This window comes from Otolemur garnettii, unplaced genomic scaffold (assembly GCF_000181295.1).
Source record: "Otolemur garnettii isolate 467f Iridium unplaced genomic scaffold, OtoGar3 scaffold00147, whole genome shotgun sequence".
In the NCBI taxonomy this organism is placed as follows: domain Eukaryota; kingdom Metazoa; phylum Chordata; class Mammalia; order Primates; family Galagidae; genus Otolemur; species Otolemur garnettii.
The window spans coordinates 2,078,052-2,094,939 of record NW_003852542.1 but is presented as its reverse complement, the minus strand read 5'-3'; the positions used below and the strand labels follow the sequence as shown (position 1 = coordinate 2,094,939).

Genomic DNA, 16,888 nt, shown 5'->3' with positions numbered 1-16,888 from the left:
TCACAGGAGGAATGAACTGTAATTTTACTCTTCTGTGGGTGGCTCTTAGTTATTTCATGGAGTTTTGCTAGTGCAGTGGTGGCAGGCTGAGCACTCTGTCTTTTCTGCCCTTGTCCTGATGTTTTAGTACAATTCATTCCTAAAGGTACAATCATCAAATTGAAATAATTTTATTAAAAGTTTCCAAAAACTTAGTGTATCTTTCCCTTCATCACCAATTTCTCATAACTTATTTGCTGTCGACCAGTTATAAATTGAATCAGCATTTTCATAAGGAACTTTGTATTTTTTCTTTAGTGAACAGCTGTTTGGTTGATAAGGATATCACAATGCTACTTACTGTTTGCAAATTTTCAGTGCTCATCTCTCAGAGATCTGGAACTTGCTTACCAAGTACATAGCCTGTTAAACACTGGAGATAACCGGAAATTTATTGGACCTGATTATCGCCGTCATTTCTATTAGTAAGTATGCCGGTAATAAGTCCTTTTTGCATGAATTAGTAGAGGCTGCCAGTAGTAGGCTCTTGATAGTCCTTCATATCTCACACCTGCTTCAGGCAGCATGCCCATGATTTAATAGTTAATAGGTTATTTGAGCACTTAGAAATTAAAGCAGTGGTAAAGCTGCCAGATTTGGAAGTCTAGCTTGTAGCCTTTGAGATTTCTTTCTTTTCAGCACTTTGAAAAATCCACATACCTCTTTATTCTACTCCCTATTCTATTGAATATTTTTAGCAGGATAAGTCCCTAAAGATTTCATCTCAGCCCCCTGATTTTATATTTAGAAATCAAAGTACTAGAGCTCAGAGAGGCTCCCTAAATGGGTTTATTTTTATGCAGACATAAATGCAAACTTAAGGAAGTAACCTGTTAATAGGTACATGAGGATTGTTTTCTGCTTGTCTAAATCCTTGCTTTAAATTCAGTGTTTTAAAAATTAATATGATATTCAGTATTTGCTCACCATGACGCTGCAAGTGTATTGAGGAGGCAATTATGTGTAGTAAATGACCAGGTGGGATAAGATGTTAATTGGGAAGTTGAGCACAGGTAGGCAACTCTGGTTCAAGAATTGGCCCATGAAACTTGAATTTTTACAAATATATTAAAATTCTTGCTAACTAGCACATATCATATAACTATGCTGTAATTTCACTAATTTCTTAGAACTATGTTGTAATTTCCCCAGTTACTTCCCCTGTTGTTAGACCTGGGGATTTTAGACTAAACATACTTTTTCTCTCCACCACAGTTCCAAGTTCTTCACTTTAATTTGTCTAATGGAACAAATTGATGTCACCTTGAAGTGGTATAAGGACCTGATACCTTCAGTAAGATGGTTCATTACTTGTCCTTTATCATTGTAGATGAATTTGTGGGTGTTTTAACTGATTAATGCTTTCAAAATTTATTTCTCTTGATTAGGTTTTCTTTCCCCACTCCCAAACATTAATAGATCTTCTCCAAGCATTGGATGTGGCCAATCGGCTAGAAGTGATTCCTCAGATTTGGAAAGGTTAGGTTTTTTTTTATCCCCCTTCCTTTTCTTCTTCCATTGTGCAACAGCCTAGGGCAGAGAGAGAGGCCAGTCAGTGGTTCAGGGTTAGAGTATTTTGGCATGGGCATTGTAGGAGGGTAGACCTGTCATAAACCCAAACCCAAAGTCTGAATTAAAGTCTTTGATGTCAAAACCTATACCATTCCTCTGTGCCAATGTTTCATCACTTTGCTTGCCACAGTTGCCATGGGTGTGGGTTTGTGTTATGTGTATAAATTGACTACAAAATGAAACATATTCTGTATCTCTTCCATTAGCTGACTATTATTACCATAAAGTCAGTTTTTATCTGCCTCATTTTTCATATCTGAGAAACTGAGGTGATAGTTCTGCCCTACTACTTCAGAGGGCTGCTCTAATGGCTGTGTATAAAAGAACATTGAGCGCCAGGCCTGTAACCCTAAGCGCTAGGAGGCTGAGGTGGGAGGATCACTTGAGGCCAAGTGTTTAAGACCAGCCTGGGCTATAGCAAGATTATCTCTACCAAAAGCTAGGCATGGTGGTGTGCCCCCTTGTAGTCCTAGCTACTTGGGAGGCTGAGGCCCCAAAGCAAAGCCCAGTTTCAAAAAAATTAGTAACATTGAAAAGTACCAAGTACTGTAAAATAGTATCTTACCATACAGAGCTGTGTTTAATACTTCACTGGGAACCAGTTACTGGCATAGGCTTTCACTGCTCTAATTTGTTAGTGTAAATCATCCTGCTGGTTTTTAGGAATCCTGGGATAAACCTGGAATAAATAATGTCAGCAACTGGGCGGCAGCTGTGGCTCAGTGGGAAGGATGCTGGCCCCATATACTGAGGGTGGCGGGTTCAAACCAGCCTCAGCCAAACTGTAGCAAAAAAATAGGCAGGCATTGTGGCGGGTGCCTGTAGTCCCAGCTACTCCAGAGGGAGCCTGAGGCAAGAGAATCACCTAAGCCCAGGAGTTGGAGGTTGCCGTGAGCTGTGCGACGTCATGGTACTCTACCGAGGGCAATAAAGTGAGACTATCTCTACAAAAAAAAAAAAAAAAGTCAGCAACTTATTTTTTACCTGCCAAAAAATACAGCTAACATTGGACAAAAGCTAGCCAAAAAGTCTTGGTTTTACATGACAGTGATACTCCTGTGTTTCTTTTTTTGTTTCAAGATAGTAAAGAATGTGGTCATACTTTCCACAGTGACCTGAAGGAAGAGATTCTGATTCTCATGGCAAGGGATAAGCACCCACCAAAGGTAAGTCTGTATTGAAACTCAAGTTTTGTTACTGTTACTAGATTTTTACTAACACATATATCCTCTGAAATTGAGGTCCTTTGAAGGTTGGTTTCCCTGGTTTCATCTGTCACCGTGGAAAGTTCTGCCTCCCAAACTTAGATTGAAGTTACCTTCTTGTTAGCATAATACCATTCCTAAAGTCACCCTCATTTCCTTAGTCTAAAGCAAGCAACGTGAAATTAGCTTCTTTCTGTCTTCAGCTTGCTTTTAAAAACAATTTCCATCTGAAAAGAAAACCCAAGGCTGGGTGCAGGCTCACGCCTGTAATTCTAACACTCAGGGCGGGTAAGGTGGGTGGATTGCTGGAGCTCACAAATTGGAGACCAGTCTGAGTCAGAGCAAGATCTCATCTCTAAAAACCGCCTGGCATTGTGGCAAGTGCTGGTGATCCCAGTTACTTGGGAAGCTGAGGCAAGAGAATTGCGTGAGCCCAACAGTTTGAGGTTGCTGTGAGCTGTGACGCCATGGCATTCTACTGAGGACTACAAAGTGAGACTTTGTCTAAAAAAATACATATATAAAATATAAATAAATAAATGAAAAGAAAACCCATAATTGAATTTGTAAGATATGGCTAATCAATTTATTTATCCCAGGACAGGGCTACTACATTACTTGTGTGCTGTACATGTGATAACACTCAAGTGGTAAAATGGATTGCTCAAAAATTTTAATGTTTCAGAACTATTGTGAGCTGAAAATCTCATTAAACCATTAGGCAGTGCTGCTGACTCTGTGTAACCCTTTTAGCTTCAGGAGGAGTTTGCTGACTGTGCTGCTGACATCAAATCTGCTTATGAAAGCCAAGATGGCAGACAGACTGCTCCAGATTGGCCAGCCATCCCTCTCAATTGTATAGCTGTCCTCTTTTTAAGAGCTGGGAGAACCCAGGAAGCATGGTGAGTACAGTGTAAATGAGAAGTATTGGGACTTGGGTCTAAAACATTTAGATTAGTAGAGGAGTAAATTGGGCTTTGTGATGTGTACTCTATCAGAGGTCAAACTAGTATATATAACAAATTTTTGATGAGAAGTTGCTGAAAAACAAACATTTTATTTTTAATTTTTATTTGATTTTTTTATTATGGAGACAAAGTCTTACTCTGTCACCCTGGGTAGAGTGCCATGGCATCATAGCTCACAGCAACTTCATTTACATTTCCACTTACATGGAACAAAGTGATCAAAAAAGCATAGTTTTGAAAATGTTTTGGTCTTCTGGGTTATTGATACTTTTTTTTTTTTTTTTGAGACAGTTTCACTTTGTTACCTTTGGTAGAGGGCCATGGTGTCACAGCTCACAGCAACCTCTTGGGCTCAAGCAAGCCTCTTAACCTCAGCCTCCCAAGTAGCTGGGAATACAGGTGCTAGTCACAATGCCCAGCTATTTTTAGAGTTGGGTGGGGGGGGTTCTTGGTCTAGCTCAGGCTGGTCTCGGACCCATGAGCTCAGGCTATCTACTTTCCTTGGCCTCTCAGAGTGCTGGGATTATAGGCATGAGCCACCATGCCCAACCTTGAAGCATCATTTTTGATTGCTTTTCCTACTCCATTCCTCAGCTTAAAATGTGGGCCTCTATCTATACTTAGGCTTTGGAATCCACCATTTAAGTGCGTTTATTAAACATGGCTTTGACTAGAACCCAAATTTAGTTTGTGCCCTTGTATTCTGCTTATGTTTTTATCAGCACTTTCTTCACATGCTAATTTTCTGTGTTTTCTGAATGGAGACCTTAATGCATATTCATTTTTCCAGAATTCAACAAAAAGATTCTTCGTAGGGGTAGTCACAGTTAAGTGGTTCTGCTGTATTCTTTGCTGTTTATGTGTGGACTGAGTCAGTAAGTCGGGAGTATTTGTGCACAGCACCTTGTACAAGAAAGTGACTTGATTTAAACATCTGATTGCTCATCCAAAATGTGGCTGTTGACTATCTCCAGAAAGAGATAAAGGCTTATTGCCTCTTTTGTCTTAACAGCTGTGGCTTATACACATGACTGTTAGCAACTGTGCTCCTGCTGGTGACAGAAACATTTGACGTTTGCATTTGTTTGTTAGTTTACGCAAGTTGGCATACATTTCCTGTGATCAGGCTGTGATGATTGGCGCAGGGGTACGGACCTCAGCTGAATCATGGGAGCTGAATGTATGTGTTTCTCCTTTGTCCTGCACGTGGCAGGTTGATGGTGAGCACTTACATGAGACTGTTGCCTCAATCTGAGCCTGCTTGTCATAATGTAGTTTTAAGACAGACTCTGTTATGTTGTGAGAGAGGGAAACAGACTGTTCCATGCCACTCTTTGAATTGTGCTTGCATAGGGTGAGGACAGAGGTGACCCTGTGCAAGAGGACAAATTAGGTTGAGTAGGTTGAGTACCCTTTAATCTGAAATGTTTGGGACCAGTGTGTTTTGGGTTTTTGGAGTATTTGCGTTATATTTACTGGTTCAGAATCAGTAGCCCAAAAATCTGGATTTGTGAAATTTTGAGCACATTTGTGTTCAAAAAGTTTTGGATTTTAGAACGTTTCAGATACTCAACCAGTCAGTACCAGCATTTCTCAGCATTGGCAGCAAATTAGATCTACCTGTGAAATTTGTAATTTGAGGGAAAGGATTTTAAGCATCTGAGGTGATGCTGATGCATAGACAGGTGGGAGCCAGTGGGGCCCACAGATGTGTGTCTTCAGAAGCTTACAAAGGGGCAGAACAGCTACAGTTATCTGATTGTTTTTTAAAGATATTATTAGTTAGTATTCATAATCATTTTCCTTTCTCATCTTTAACAGGAAAATGCTGGGGCTTTTCAGGAAGCATAATAAGATCCCTAGGTAAGTTATAATTAACTGGCTGAGCCTGGAAGTAGCCACTGTGGGTTTGACTCATTGTGGGTGATTGCAATTTTTTCACCTGCTTCAGCTATGGCATTTGGGCACTCTTCTGTCAGTTAGGCAGGCAAATTGTCAATCTCCCCTACAACCAGGGCATCCTGAGGCAAGCACTATTTTTTCTATGCTCAAGTAGCAACACATAAGAGATATGTTAAATCATATTGAATAAATACTCATAATCTCTTTGGCTCTTTAAAATTAGACTTCATGTAACTTTGCTTCCAAAGTGTTATTGATGATTTTATTACTGAATTTATACTGGATCTTGCCTGTAAATCTTTGGATGAGTTTAGGAGTTAGTTGGAGAATGTTCACATTTTGCCCTTCTTTTACAGAAACGAGTTGCTGAATGAGTTCATGGACAGTGCAGAAGCGTCCAACAGCCCTGCCCAGGCCATTGAAGTAGTGAAACTGGCAAGTGCTTTCAGCTTACCTATTTGCGAGAGCCTCTCCCAGAGAGTAATGACTGACTTTGCCATCAACCAGGAACAAAAGTAAGTGAGTCTTGTGTCTTTACCATAAGAGAAGATTTATAAAATGGGGCAGACCATTTGTCCATCCGACCATTTCACAATTCCAGATTTTTGGGCTACAGATTCTGAACTGATAACCTCCCTGTATTTCCTAACAGAAAGTTAAAATGTAATAATTTATTAATTATCTCATTTGTCATACAAGTCGGGGAAGCCTGTCATTTTGGCTATTGGAGCCTTTTCCTTTGTTCTTAATATAGTTTAGTGCAGCTAAAGCAAGGTCCCTTTTTCTGATTTCAAAATGGATAGGTTAGAGGTGAATGTCATATACCAAAAACCCCAGCTCCCAACTGATTTGCATTGTAATTCTGGTTTCCTACCTTTGCAGGGAAGCCCTAGAAAACCTAACTGCGTTGACCAGTGACAGTGACAGTGATAGTGACAGCAGCAGTGACAGCAGCAGTGACAGCGACAGTGACATCAATGAAGGCAAATGAAAGTGGGATGTTCAGTAATAATGATGACGCCACCCTAGCTGCTGGAATCACACTTGAAAACAGATACTAATATTTAACAATGTTTCAAAGAAATAAGGATACAAATTTGGTGAATTTTGGTACTGTGAAACAGTGGATAGATGCTGCCTTATTTATTATAATTTGCTACTAGCCAAACCACCTATTAACTGTAGCATTCGAGGCTTACCATGTAAGCCACAGCTCTTGTGGTCAGGATAAGCTCTGTATACCTGAAGTGTTGGTAGGCTGACCTCACAGTGCCCTCTCCCTGCAGCTGGACTAAAGCTTCTGTTGGCCTGATGTGTTGGTAAGATGCTGATCCTTTCTTCTTCTTAAGAGACAGTGTCTCATTACATTATAAGTACTATTGGGTCAGTAGTATCCCAATTTCTGGGATATTTATATGTGAAGAATAACACATCTTACAATTGATTAAACAGGATAATGGCAGTTGAGACTGCACAAGTGATTAATGTAGATACATGTCTGTGCATTTCTATTACTTTAATATGGGCTTTGACATGGTCTTCCAGCTAGAACAGCTAAGAGTGTTTTATTGCTGCCCCTCTTTTGTCTATATGCTGGCACTCTAGTGATCAGAATGAGGGCTGTTGAGGACAGAATCATGTGGAATATCTAGACATCATTGTGTATTGCTGGTAATCAAGTTGTCAAGAACCTCTACTTCTAGCATTTCTTGTATCACTGTGACTTTTAAGTGGTACTTAAAGAACTTTGGAGATCTGCAGGATTGCACCCTCATAAAAGTTTCCACTACACACTATATTCTACATGCACTTGGTTCCCAGATTTACTGAGGCACCTGAACAGTTTCATCTTTACCCTGCATGAGTTGACATTTATTAAATGCTATAGTTAACTGACATTTGTTAATGTGTGTTCCCATCTCCATTTACCATTATCATACATTCTGAGGAACCTAAGTATTTGGTTCATGTGTTCTCCTAGGCATGTAATGGAGGGACCAGAAAAATTAAAGCCAGTATAGTAACTAGGTTCTTGAGCATCCCTGTATATTGTTCCATACCAAAGCAAATTCATGCTGGTGGCTCATATCTATCACTCTGGGAGGATGAGCTGGGAGGATTGCTTGAGCTCAGGAGTTCAAGACCACCCTGAAAAAGAATGAGACCACATTTCTACAAGAAATAGAGAAAGTAGCCAGGCATTGTGGTGTGCACCTATGTCCCAGCTACTAAGGACGTTGAGGCAGGAGGATGGTTTGAGCCCAAGGGTTTGAGGTTGCAGTGAGCTGTGATGACACCACTGCATTCTAGCTAAAGCAATAGAGGGAGACTCTGTCTCAGAAGAAAAAAAAAAGTAAATTCACAGGACAGATTGTAAATCAGTCATTAGCCTTTAATCTTAGTTTATAGTTTCCAAAGATAACTTGGCTACATGCAAAGTTAACTTCCTTCCTTCCTATTCCTGTGGTTCATGAGCATCTGCAGATGCCTGACTCACATTAGTTTAGTAAGTATAATCTTTGGGGTTTATAGATGAATAGTATGCATCTTCCTATCTAAGCCCTAACTGAATCATATCATGTTACTCTGCAGCTACAATTGATGGAAGAAGAGTTTGTTGGCATGTGAGTTTGTAGTACCACCCCCCCTTTTTTTTGGAGACAGAGTCTCACTTTGTAGCCCTCAATAAAGTCTGTGGTATCATAGCTCAACAGCAACCTCAAACTCTTGGGCTCAAGCAAGTTTCATGCCTCAGCCTCCCAAGTATCTGGGACTATAGGCACCCACCACAGTGCCCAGTGATTTTTAGAGACAAGGTCTCACTCTGGCTCATGTTGGTCTCCAACCTGAGCTCAGGCAATCTACCCGCCTTGGCCTCCCAAGTGCTGGGATTACAGGTGTGAGCCACCATGCCTGGCTATAGTAGACTTTGAAAGTGAGTGGTTTGTAGCTCAGTGGTTTTGTGCTACAGATGTTCTAAACCTCCACTCTAAGCATATAACTGCTTGAAATTCTGAGAAAAACTTAGGCCTTACAGGATGAATCTCCATTTCATCTGTAAATGTTTATTTCACATAGTCTAGATTCTAGTAATGGTAAAAGATGTTTTTCTATGCCAAACTTAACTTCTAATTTTTGCTTTGGTCCCTGACGTCCCCTCAATTTTGTTGCCTTACTCCAGGCCCAGCCCCAGTAATTTTCACTTCCAATGGTTTGTACTCCTCTGTTCATAAACCTGTGCATGTGGGTTTATCTTGTAAAGTTCTAGAGTTGACCTTTTTATAGCATTTCTTTTAGTCACTTGTGATGAGTAGTGTTTGTTGTCCATTTACTTCCCCGTTGATGTCTACATGTTAATACAATTCAAGCACTGTGTTCCTAAAAGGCATTAACAAGTGGTTTCTTGGTGGTATAGTGGAACCTCTCATTTTTAAAGACCACTCACAGAACAATAAAGTATTTCTCAACTGAGTGGGAAAAAATTTACATAGGAAAAATTTTTAATTTGTGATCTGAAACTCAATTCAACTTTTTCTCTTTTTGAGACAGGGTCTTGCTCTGTTGCCCAGGCTAGAGTGTAGTGGCAGCATCATAGCTCACAGCAACATCAAATATCGAGGCTCGAAAGAGTCTCTTGCCTCAGTGACCCACTTAGCTGGGACTATAGGCACCTACCACAGTGCCCAGCTAATTTTTCTATTTTTAGTGGAGATGGGTCTTATTTTGTTCAGGCTGGTCTGGAACTCCTGAACTCAAAAAAAATCTACCATATTTACCCAAAAGTAAGACCTACCCAAAAAATAAGCCCTAGCAGGATTTCTATGCATTTGTTAAATATAAGCCCTATGCTGATAATAAGACCTAGTGATGGGCGTGGCTATACAGCTTATCTGCATAGCCATGCTATGCATTTTGCTGCTGAGCAAGCGGTAAGGAAGACTGGAATACCTTTCATCTGTCACAGCTCCTTTCTCTGAGCCGTTCATACTTGTGCGGGTTGTAACCACGGTCTCAGGCATCCTATTGGGCACGTGCCAACGGCTAGGGGAAAGGAGTTTAGGCATCACTAGCACCAGCCCCGCGTGGCTCCCCTTGTCAGGTTCCAGAAGAAGATGACTTAGCTGTATTTGAATAAATGTAGATTGTTGTATCATACTTAATAAAAATAAGACATCCTCTGAAAATAAGCCCTAGTGTGTCTTGAGAAAAAATAAATATATGACAGTGTTGTATTTTGGGGGGAAACACGGTACCCATTTTGGCTTCCCCGGAGAGCTAGGATTACAGGCATGAGCTACCACTCCTGGCCCTTTTATTTCAACATTTTAAATCATGTGAAGAGGAAAGTATGAGTAATAACCCGAATCCTATTAGAACCAGAATCAGGTGTTGAAAGCCTTGGAGCATTACAGGGGAATGTGCTGCTTTAATAATGTCAAAGCTGACAGGCCAGCACTGGCATTAATAGTATATGAAGCAGCTGTGTACCTATATTCAGTCGTTAGAGCACTGGCCCTGTGCAGCACCAGGAATAGTAGATTCAGACCTGGCCCAGTCCTGCTCAACAACAACAAAAAAACCCAAAAGGACCCTTTTGTAAAGTGGGGACCGAAGATAGTAAAATTATTTGAGTCACTTTTTTAAAAACAGGAGAAAATAAAGTATTAGAAGAGCAAGAACTGTGGAATGGGAAGGAGAAACGGAGGCATCTTAATATTAAATAGAATACATTCATGTTGCCAACAGCATCCTTTCTGATTCACCTGAGCAAGTTTCAGCTTGCTTGGCTTATCGATGTTGCTAGGAGGGCTTCATTTGTTTCTGTCTCCTGGATTTTATGTTTTATTTTATTTTTTGAGACAGCCTCAAGCTGTCGCCCTGGGTAGAGTCCCATGGCATCACAACTCACAGCAACCTCGAACTCCTGGACTTAAGTGATTCTCTTGCCTCAGCCTCCCAAATAGCTAGGACTACAGGTACATGCCACAACGCCCAATTATTACTATTATTTGGTTTTAGTTGTCATTGTTGTTTGGCAGGCCCAGGCTGGATTCGAACCTGCCAGCTCTGGTGTATGTGGCTGGTGTCTTAAATGCTTGAGCTACAGGCACTGAGCTGTGAATTTTAATGAGTACAATCATTGCTGCAAGGGCTTTGTTGATTTTGAAATCTTACTCATCTGTTATCCTGTTATCCTGCTGTATAAATAACGTATCAAACACTAGGCTGAGAGGAAAAGATGTTAATTTGTACTGTCATTAGTTTCCTACTCATATTCTATGAAATAAGGTAGTGTGGGCTGGGCTCAGTGGCTTGCCTATAATCCTAGCACTCTGGGAGGACAAGACAGGTGGATTGCCTGAGCTTAGGAGTTCAAGACCAGCCTGAGCAAGAGAGAGACCTTGTCTCTAAAAATAGTTGGATGTTATGGCAGGTGCCTAGAGTCCCAGCTGCATGGGAGGCTGAAGGAAGTGGGTCACTTGAACCTAAGACTTTAATATTGCTATAAGCCATGACTCCATGGCACTGTACCAAGTATAACAAAGTGAGACTATCTTCAAAAAAACTAGAGTAGTGTGTTTGCCTTTCAAACTGCAGGATTTGAAATCAGTATTTGTACATAGTAATAAGAATTTAATCAACTAGAAAATCAAAGCACATCACATGTAATGTGATGTTTGTGATGTATTTTGATATTGCAACACAGATATGTGTACATAGATATATACACGTGTAAGTGTACTAGGTCATGATGAAAACTTTTTTCTTTTTAGACAAGAGTCTCACTGTGTTGCCCTCTGCTGATCATAGTCAAAAAAGTTTAAAGAACGTTAAAATAGGGTATGCTATAAGACTTAGTCCCTGGGAGTATTACATGGGCAGGGCAGATTTTATAAAATGATTTGGCTTTGACCTTAAATGTAGACTGGCATTTTTACCAGAGGAATATTTGGTAAGGAGATGGGATAATCAAAAGAGATACAGAAAGTCTAGGCAGTGAATACATCTTCAGCCTGACTCAGGAAGTAGCCTATTTAAGTGGTGCCCAACTGAAACTGCCTAGTTGGGGTTTTATGGAGGATTCAGGAGTGCTAGGTATCATAAGCCCAAGAACATTTTTTCAGAGCTGAGCAAGATTTAAGACTCCTGAAAAGTAAGAATGTCCAAGAGGACTGAAAGTCATAACAGAACTTATTCTTAGAACAGCCTAGGCTCGGTGCCTGTGGCTCAAGCGGCTAAGGCGCTGGCCACATACACCTAAGGTGGCGGGTTCGAATACCCAGCCCGGGCCTGCCAAAAAACAATGATGGCTGCAACCAAAAAATGGCCAGGCGTTGTGGCGGGCGCCTGTAGTCCCAGCTACTTGGGAGGCTGAGGCAGGAGACTCGCTTGAGCCCAGGAGTTGGAGGTTGCTGTGAGCTGTGATGCCACAGCACTCTACCCAGGGTGACAGCTTGAGGCTCCGTCTCAAAAAAAAGAACAGCCTGAGCTCTGCCACTGGCACTGGTGGAGTCTGTCCTCACAACAGTGGCCCCTTTGCTGGCTTCTGCCTCATAGCCCCTCCAGAAGCCCTTCAAGGAAACAAGCTAGTGAATTCTTGTCACCTCTGCACATGGTAAGAGCTAGAGTGGCCAAGTGGCCCTCTTCTCTGTCCCATCCTTTGCTTTCTCATGCTCCCAGCCAACCTCAGGACCCCTAAACACTAGCAAAGGGAAAGAAACCAGGAAAGCACAAGCATGTAATAATTTAGGGGAAAGGTAAGCGCTGGACCTGATGATAATTTTCCTGACATTTAAGCCTTTTTATCTCCCTTCTGTATTAAACATCTATTCTTCTGCACTGAGTCAAGCAAGTTACTTTAAAACTGGTGGCATAACTCATTTGGGACTTGGAGACTGCTTTTATCCAGAACCTGTTAAAGAGAGAGCAGAGAGTCTAAGTTAATAATACAAAATATACAAGTATTGTGCCTTAAAAAAAGACTATTTAAAATTACATTTTAGTTATTATGAAACTTTAAACAACATGAAAGCAGTGATCAGCTTTAATGTTAAATCAGCCAGCATGAATTTTAAAATGTTGAACACTATCTTACATCAATCAGGAAGAAGGCAGTAGGGTAATCCAATTTTTTTTTTTTACTTCTTCTTCCTGTAGTGTTCTCTTACCCCACCCCACCCCCCCACCCCATGTAGCTGGGATTACAAGGTCCTGCTGTCTTGTTGCTGTTGTAGAGACGGGGTCTCACTCTGGCTCACTCTGCCTCAGGCTGGTGTTCAGCTGGTCTCGAACTCAGCTGAGCTCAGGCATCCACCTGCCTTGGCCTCCCACAGTGCTGGGACAAGAGGCGTGAGCCACCACGTCCGGTGGGTAATCCAATTTAAGGCCAAAACAGATTGAAAGCAAGAGAATGATGACATGGCTTTCTGTGCTTTTATATATGTTTTTAACTTAATGTGATCTTTATAGAAGTGGCAGTGGATATGGCAAGCAAAAATACGCTGAAGTGAAGCTGACCTGCCCTAACACCTCAGGGCTTTATCTACCTTCCCCCAAACTTGGTCCCTTGGATACTATCTCCTGGAAGTAATGCTGAGAGTTCAAGGTTTGGTGTCCCTTTTTATTTGAATGTTTACTGAATGCATCTCAGAATGAGTTTCGATAGGATGAGGGAGGAAAATAAAGGCCTGGCTTTTTTAAATCACCCTGGGTCCTCATAAGCAATGGGAGATGAGGGGCATCTGTTAAGTGACTAAAATTTGAAAGTACGTGGTCTTCATTACTTTGATTCATACACCTAAAATAAACCACTCAATAGTGCTGCTTTCTTGTCAGCTCAGATCTGATGTAATTTCAGAGCTCCCAGAAAGATTTCTTTATAATCTGTAATGTGTTACAGATTGAATAAAATAAATATTACAAGCACTTCTAATATGAAAAAAAGATAAATTTAGCTTTATCAAGTTAATATATTTTTGCAATGTCATGCCATCCCCAGGGGAAGAAAGACTGAATTTAGAACAGCTTCATTATCTTCTACTATAAACTTCATAGCCCCCAGGTAGGTACCCAAAGTGCCTGTAGAGGTTAAGGGCATTACATAAAACTTGTGTTCTATTCAGAAAAACTAGATATATTTGGTTGAATTAAGAATCCTCTTAGGAGGGAGCATAGGGGATATTAACAACATCAACCTAGGCCCATCTATGGACCAGCGTATCCATCCCCAAATCAAAGGATAAGGTCAATACCAAGCAGATTACCCAACAGATGTAACTTTGTAAATTGAGGGAATGGCATACACTTGGAGATACGTGAAATAGAGCCTGATCCCCTTCATGATTTGCATGTGTTGCTCAGAAAAATAATCTCTGAATATAAACTTCAAACAAAACTAATTTTTTAAAATTGTATTTTTATAGAGGCAGTGGTCATGAAATAAAAAATCAGAAGGTAGTAATTTGTTATTATTTATCCAATTGGCAATTATCCCAATCTTTAGAGGGTGAACTGAGAAAGTCTCTAGGTTTTATGACAATGTAGATCAAATATACTGTAAGATTTTAAGTTCCCACCCCACCCCCACTTTGAAGAGGTTCATAGTCCCAGGTACTAGAAAGAAGCACGGTCCACTACCAATGTTTTAGAACTGTGTAAGCAGTAGCCCATTTGAGGACTGTTGAATTAATTTTGGAGTAAAGATGAATTTTTTTTTTTTTTTTTCCTGCAGTTTTTGGTCAGGTTTGAACCCATCACGTCTGGTATATGGGACTGGCACCCTACTCCTTGAGCCACAAGCACCGCCCTGAACATTCTTTTTTTAATCACCAGACTGCTGTATCCCTAATACAAATCTATTGGCATTTTGGCTTGTGCATTACTTTTGAGTTTGACCAGCAGGAATCAATTCACCAAAACTTTTTTTTTTTGGAGACAGAATCTTAAGCTGTCACCCTGGGTAGAGTGCTGTGGTGTCACAGCTCACAGCAACCTCAAACTCTTGGGCTTAAGCAATTCTCTTGCCTCAGCCTCCCTCAGCCTCCCAAGTAGCTGGGACTATAGGTGCCTGCCACAACGCCCAGCTATTTTTTGGCTGTAGTTGTCGTTGTTTGGCAGGCCTGGGCTGGATTTGAACCTACCAGCTCTGGTGTATGTGGCTGGTGCCCTAGCTGTTGAGCTACAGACACCACAGTTCACCAAAATCTTCAAAGCCAAGAAGCTGGCCTTGGACTTGGGGTGACACAATTCAGTCTGAAAATTCCATGTGCCCTTAAGTTTCTACTTTCACTGTTGCTGCTTCTCAAATTTTTTCTGTACACACAACAAACTAGAAAGGGTACTTTTTGGAAAGGGATAAGGTACTCAGTTTTCATCTTGTCGCTTTATTCAGTTTGCTCCAAGGGCATAATCAATAGTATTAGGGATCACAAACATTATTTTGATTGGCCTCACAAGCCTGATCAGTAAAACCTGAAAAACAGAAAATGTTACACAAGTTGCAAAGAAAACACTCCTGGAGTTCACTGACATGATAGCAAGTGGAAAGAATATAAACGCAACAGGTGTTAACATTTAGAACAGTACTTGTAACCTGCTCATTTCTAGACAATTCTGAGACCCTTGCTGCAAACCCTTCATATACCACTGCTGATTTCCTTTGATGTGAAATAATGACTTTATAAAACTCTTCCTAGACCTTACTCTTGCTGTACTTGGGTGGTTCCTATTCCTACAGCACTGGCATATGCTGTCAGGATTTCCACTATCTGTTTAGTTTCTAGGGTCATTCGGGCTTCCTTCAGCCAGTCCTGTGCCACTCGTCTGGACTCCCCTCTCAGCTGATTGACAAACTTTGCTGCCAGCTCCAGATCACCATGCTCAATACAATAGGATGCATATGACAGTAATTTAAATGTGTTTATATCCTCCGGGGAGAGTTCCGGTGGTGGCTTCAGTTGCTGAGGTGGGAACAGAAGCAGGGACTGCAAGTATGAGAGGAAGTATTGGTACAGGCTATTTCTGGTTTCATCAATCATTGCAACCCTTCGGGCCAGTTTTTGGACCACATAGAAACGGGCCCTAAGGGTTTCTTCACTGTATACCCCACGGGTCAGGGACTCCGGAGGGATAGCTGCAGTTAAAGCTTGTGTAAATTCATTATCAGAACAGTTGGCTTTGATGGCCTCAACTGCACTACCCAGTGGAATAGTAGGTGTTTCTGCAGATGAGGTCTTCATGCTGTACTTTAATGCCTCCACTGAAAGCCAGAGTTGGTGGGCTTTTCTGGCTTCCTTTTCAGCAACTGCATGACCTACAAAGAACAGAAGGCAAAGAGAAACATTTTTGTCTGTACCTGACTATGCATCCACAAAATCAGTAAATATTCAACAAGCTAAACCCACACACGTGGATGATACATGTTTCCAAGAGGGCCTCCTACAACACCCGCCCTTGCCCACTTATTAGTGTATTGTTTCCTAGCTGCCCTCTCCATATGAGGCAATAAGGCATTACACAATTTTTTTTTTTTTTTGGTAGAGATAGAGCCTCATGTTATCACCCTCAGTAGAGTGCCCTGGTGTCACACAGCTCATAGCAACCTCCAACCTCTGGGTTTAGGCCAGGCGTCCTCAAACTACCGCCCATGGGCCACATGCGGACCGCCTAGGACATTTATCCAGCCTGCCAGGTGTTTTTGCCACCTCTGCCTGTCCTGCTTAGCAGCCAACTCGTCCTGGGGCCCGCAGTATGGCCCTCCAACGGACTGAGGGACAATGAACTGGCCCCCCTGTTTAAAAAGTTTGAGGATCCCTGGTTTAGACGATTCTCTTGCCTCAGCCTCCCAAGTAGCTGGGACTATAGGTGCCTGCCACAACACCCAGCTATTTTTTTGTTGCAGTTTGACCGGGGCTGGGTTTGAACCTGCCACCCTTGGTATATGGGGCCGGCACCCTACCCACTGAGCCATGGGTACCGCCCTGGCATGACATAGTTTGATGAGGACTTGTTTATACTAAAGTCATGGAGAAAACTGGGAGGATGTATATGCACAATCACAACTTAAGTCTCTCTCCCCTTTTCCTTTGACTTTCAGGACAATGCATGGTCAAATAGTACATAGAAACCATTCACATCTAAATGGTACCTAATACAGATATCTTTATCAGTTGAGAAAGAAAATGTTATTTACATTAGGCTAAG

General features: G+C 41.4%; 2 protein-coding genes and 1 non-coding gene across 7 annotated transcripts in view; 2 read left to right on the top strand and 1 right to left on the bottom strand.

Moving 5' to 3' along the window:
- The window catches only part of PTCD3 (pentatricopeptide repeat domain 3), a 32,261-nt gene extending 25,227 nt beyond the window's left edge, over nucleotides 1–7,034 (top strand). For all 3 annotated transcript variants that reach the window (XM_012810995.2, XM_023518781.1, XM_023518782.1), the window contains 8 exons: nucleotides 358–464; nucleotides 1,255–1,333; nucleotides 1,428–1,518; nucleotides 2,692–2,777; nucleotides 3,570–3,718; nucleotides 5,606–5,647; nucleotides 6,043–6,201; nucleotides 6,569–7,034. In XM_012810995.2, the coding sequence (XP_012666449.1) occupies nucleotides 358–464; nucleotides 1,255–1,333; nucleotides 1,428–1,518; nucleotides 2,692–2,777; nucleotides 3,570–3,718; nucleotides 5,606–5,647; nucleotides 6,043–6,201; nucleotides 6,569–6,677 (822 nt within the window). In that variant the 3' untranslated portion in view covers nucleotides 6,678–7,034. The remainder of the gene's footprint in view (nucleotides 1–357; nucleotides 465–1,254; nucleotides 1,334–1,427; nucleotides 1,519–2,691; nucleotides 2,778–3,569; nucleotides 3,719–5,605; nucleotides 5,648–6,042; nucleotides 6,202–6,568) is intronic.
- Nucleotides 4,908–5,044, top strand: LOC111728286. Its single transcript, XR_002775629.1, has one exon. It is a non-coding gene; the product is annotated as a small nucleolar RNA SNORD94 (small nucleolar RNA).
- An 8,015-nt stretch (nucleotides 7,035–15,049) lies between the features above and the next one.
- IMMT (inner membrane mitochondrial protein) overlaps nucleotides 15,050–16,888 on the bottom strand; it is a 46,651-nt gene continuing 44,812 nt past the window's right edge. For all 3 annotated transcript variants that reach the window (XM_003799199.3, XM_023518780.1, XM_012811007.2), the window contains one exon: nucleotides 15,050–15,998. In XM_003799199.3, the coding sequence (XP_003799247.1) occupies nucleotides 15,385–15,998 (614 nt within the window). In that variant the 3' untranslated portion in view covers nucleotides 15,050–15,384. The remainder of the gene's footprint in view (nucleotides 15,999–16,888) is intronic.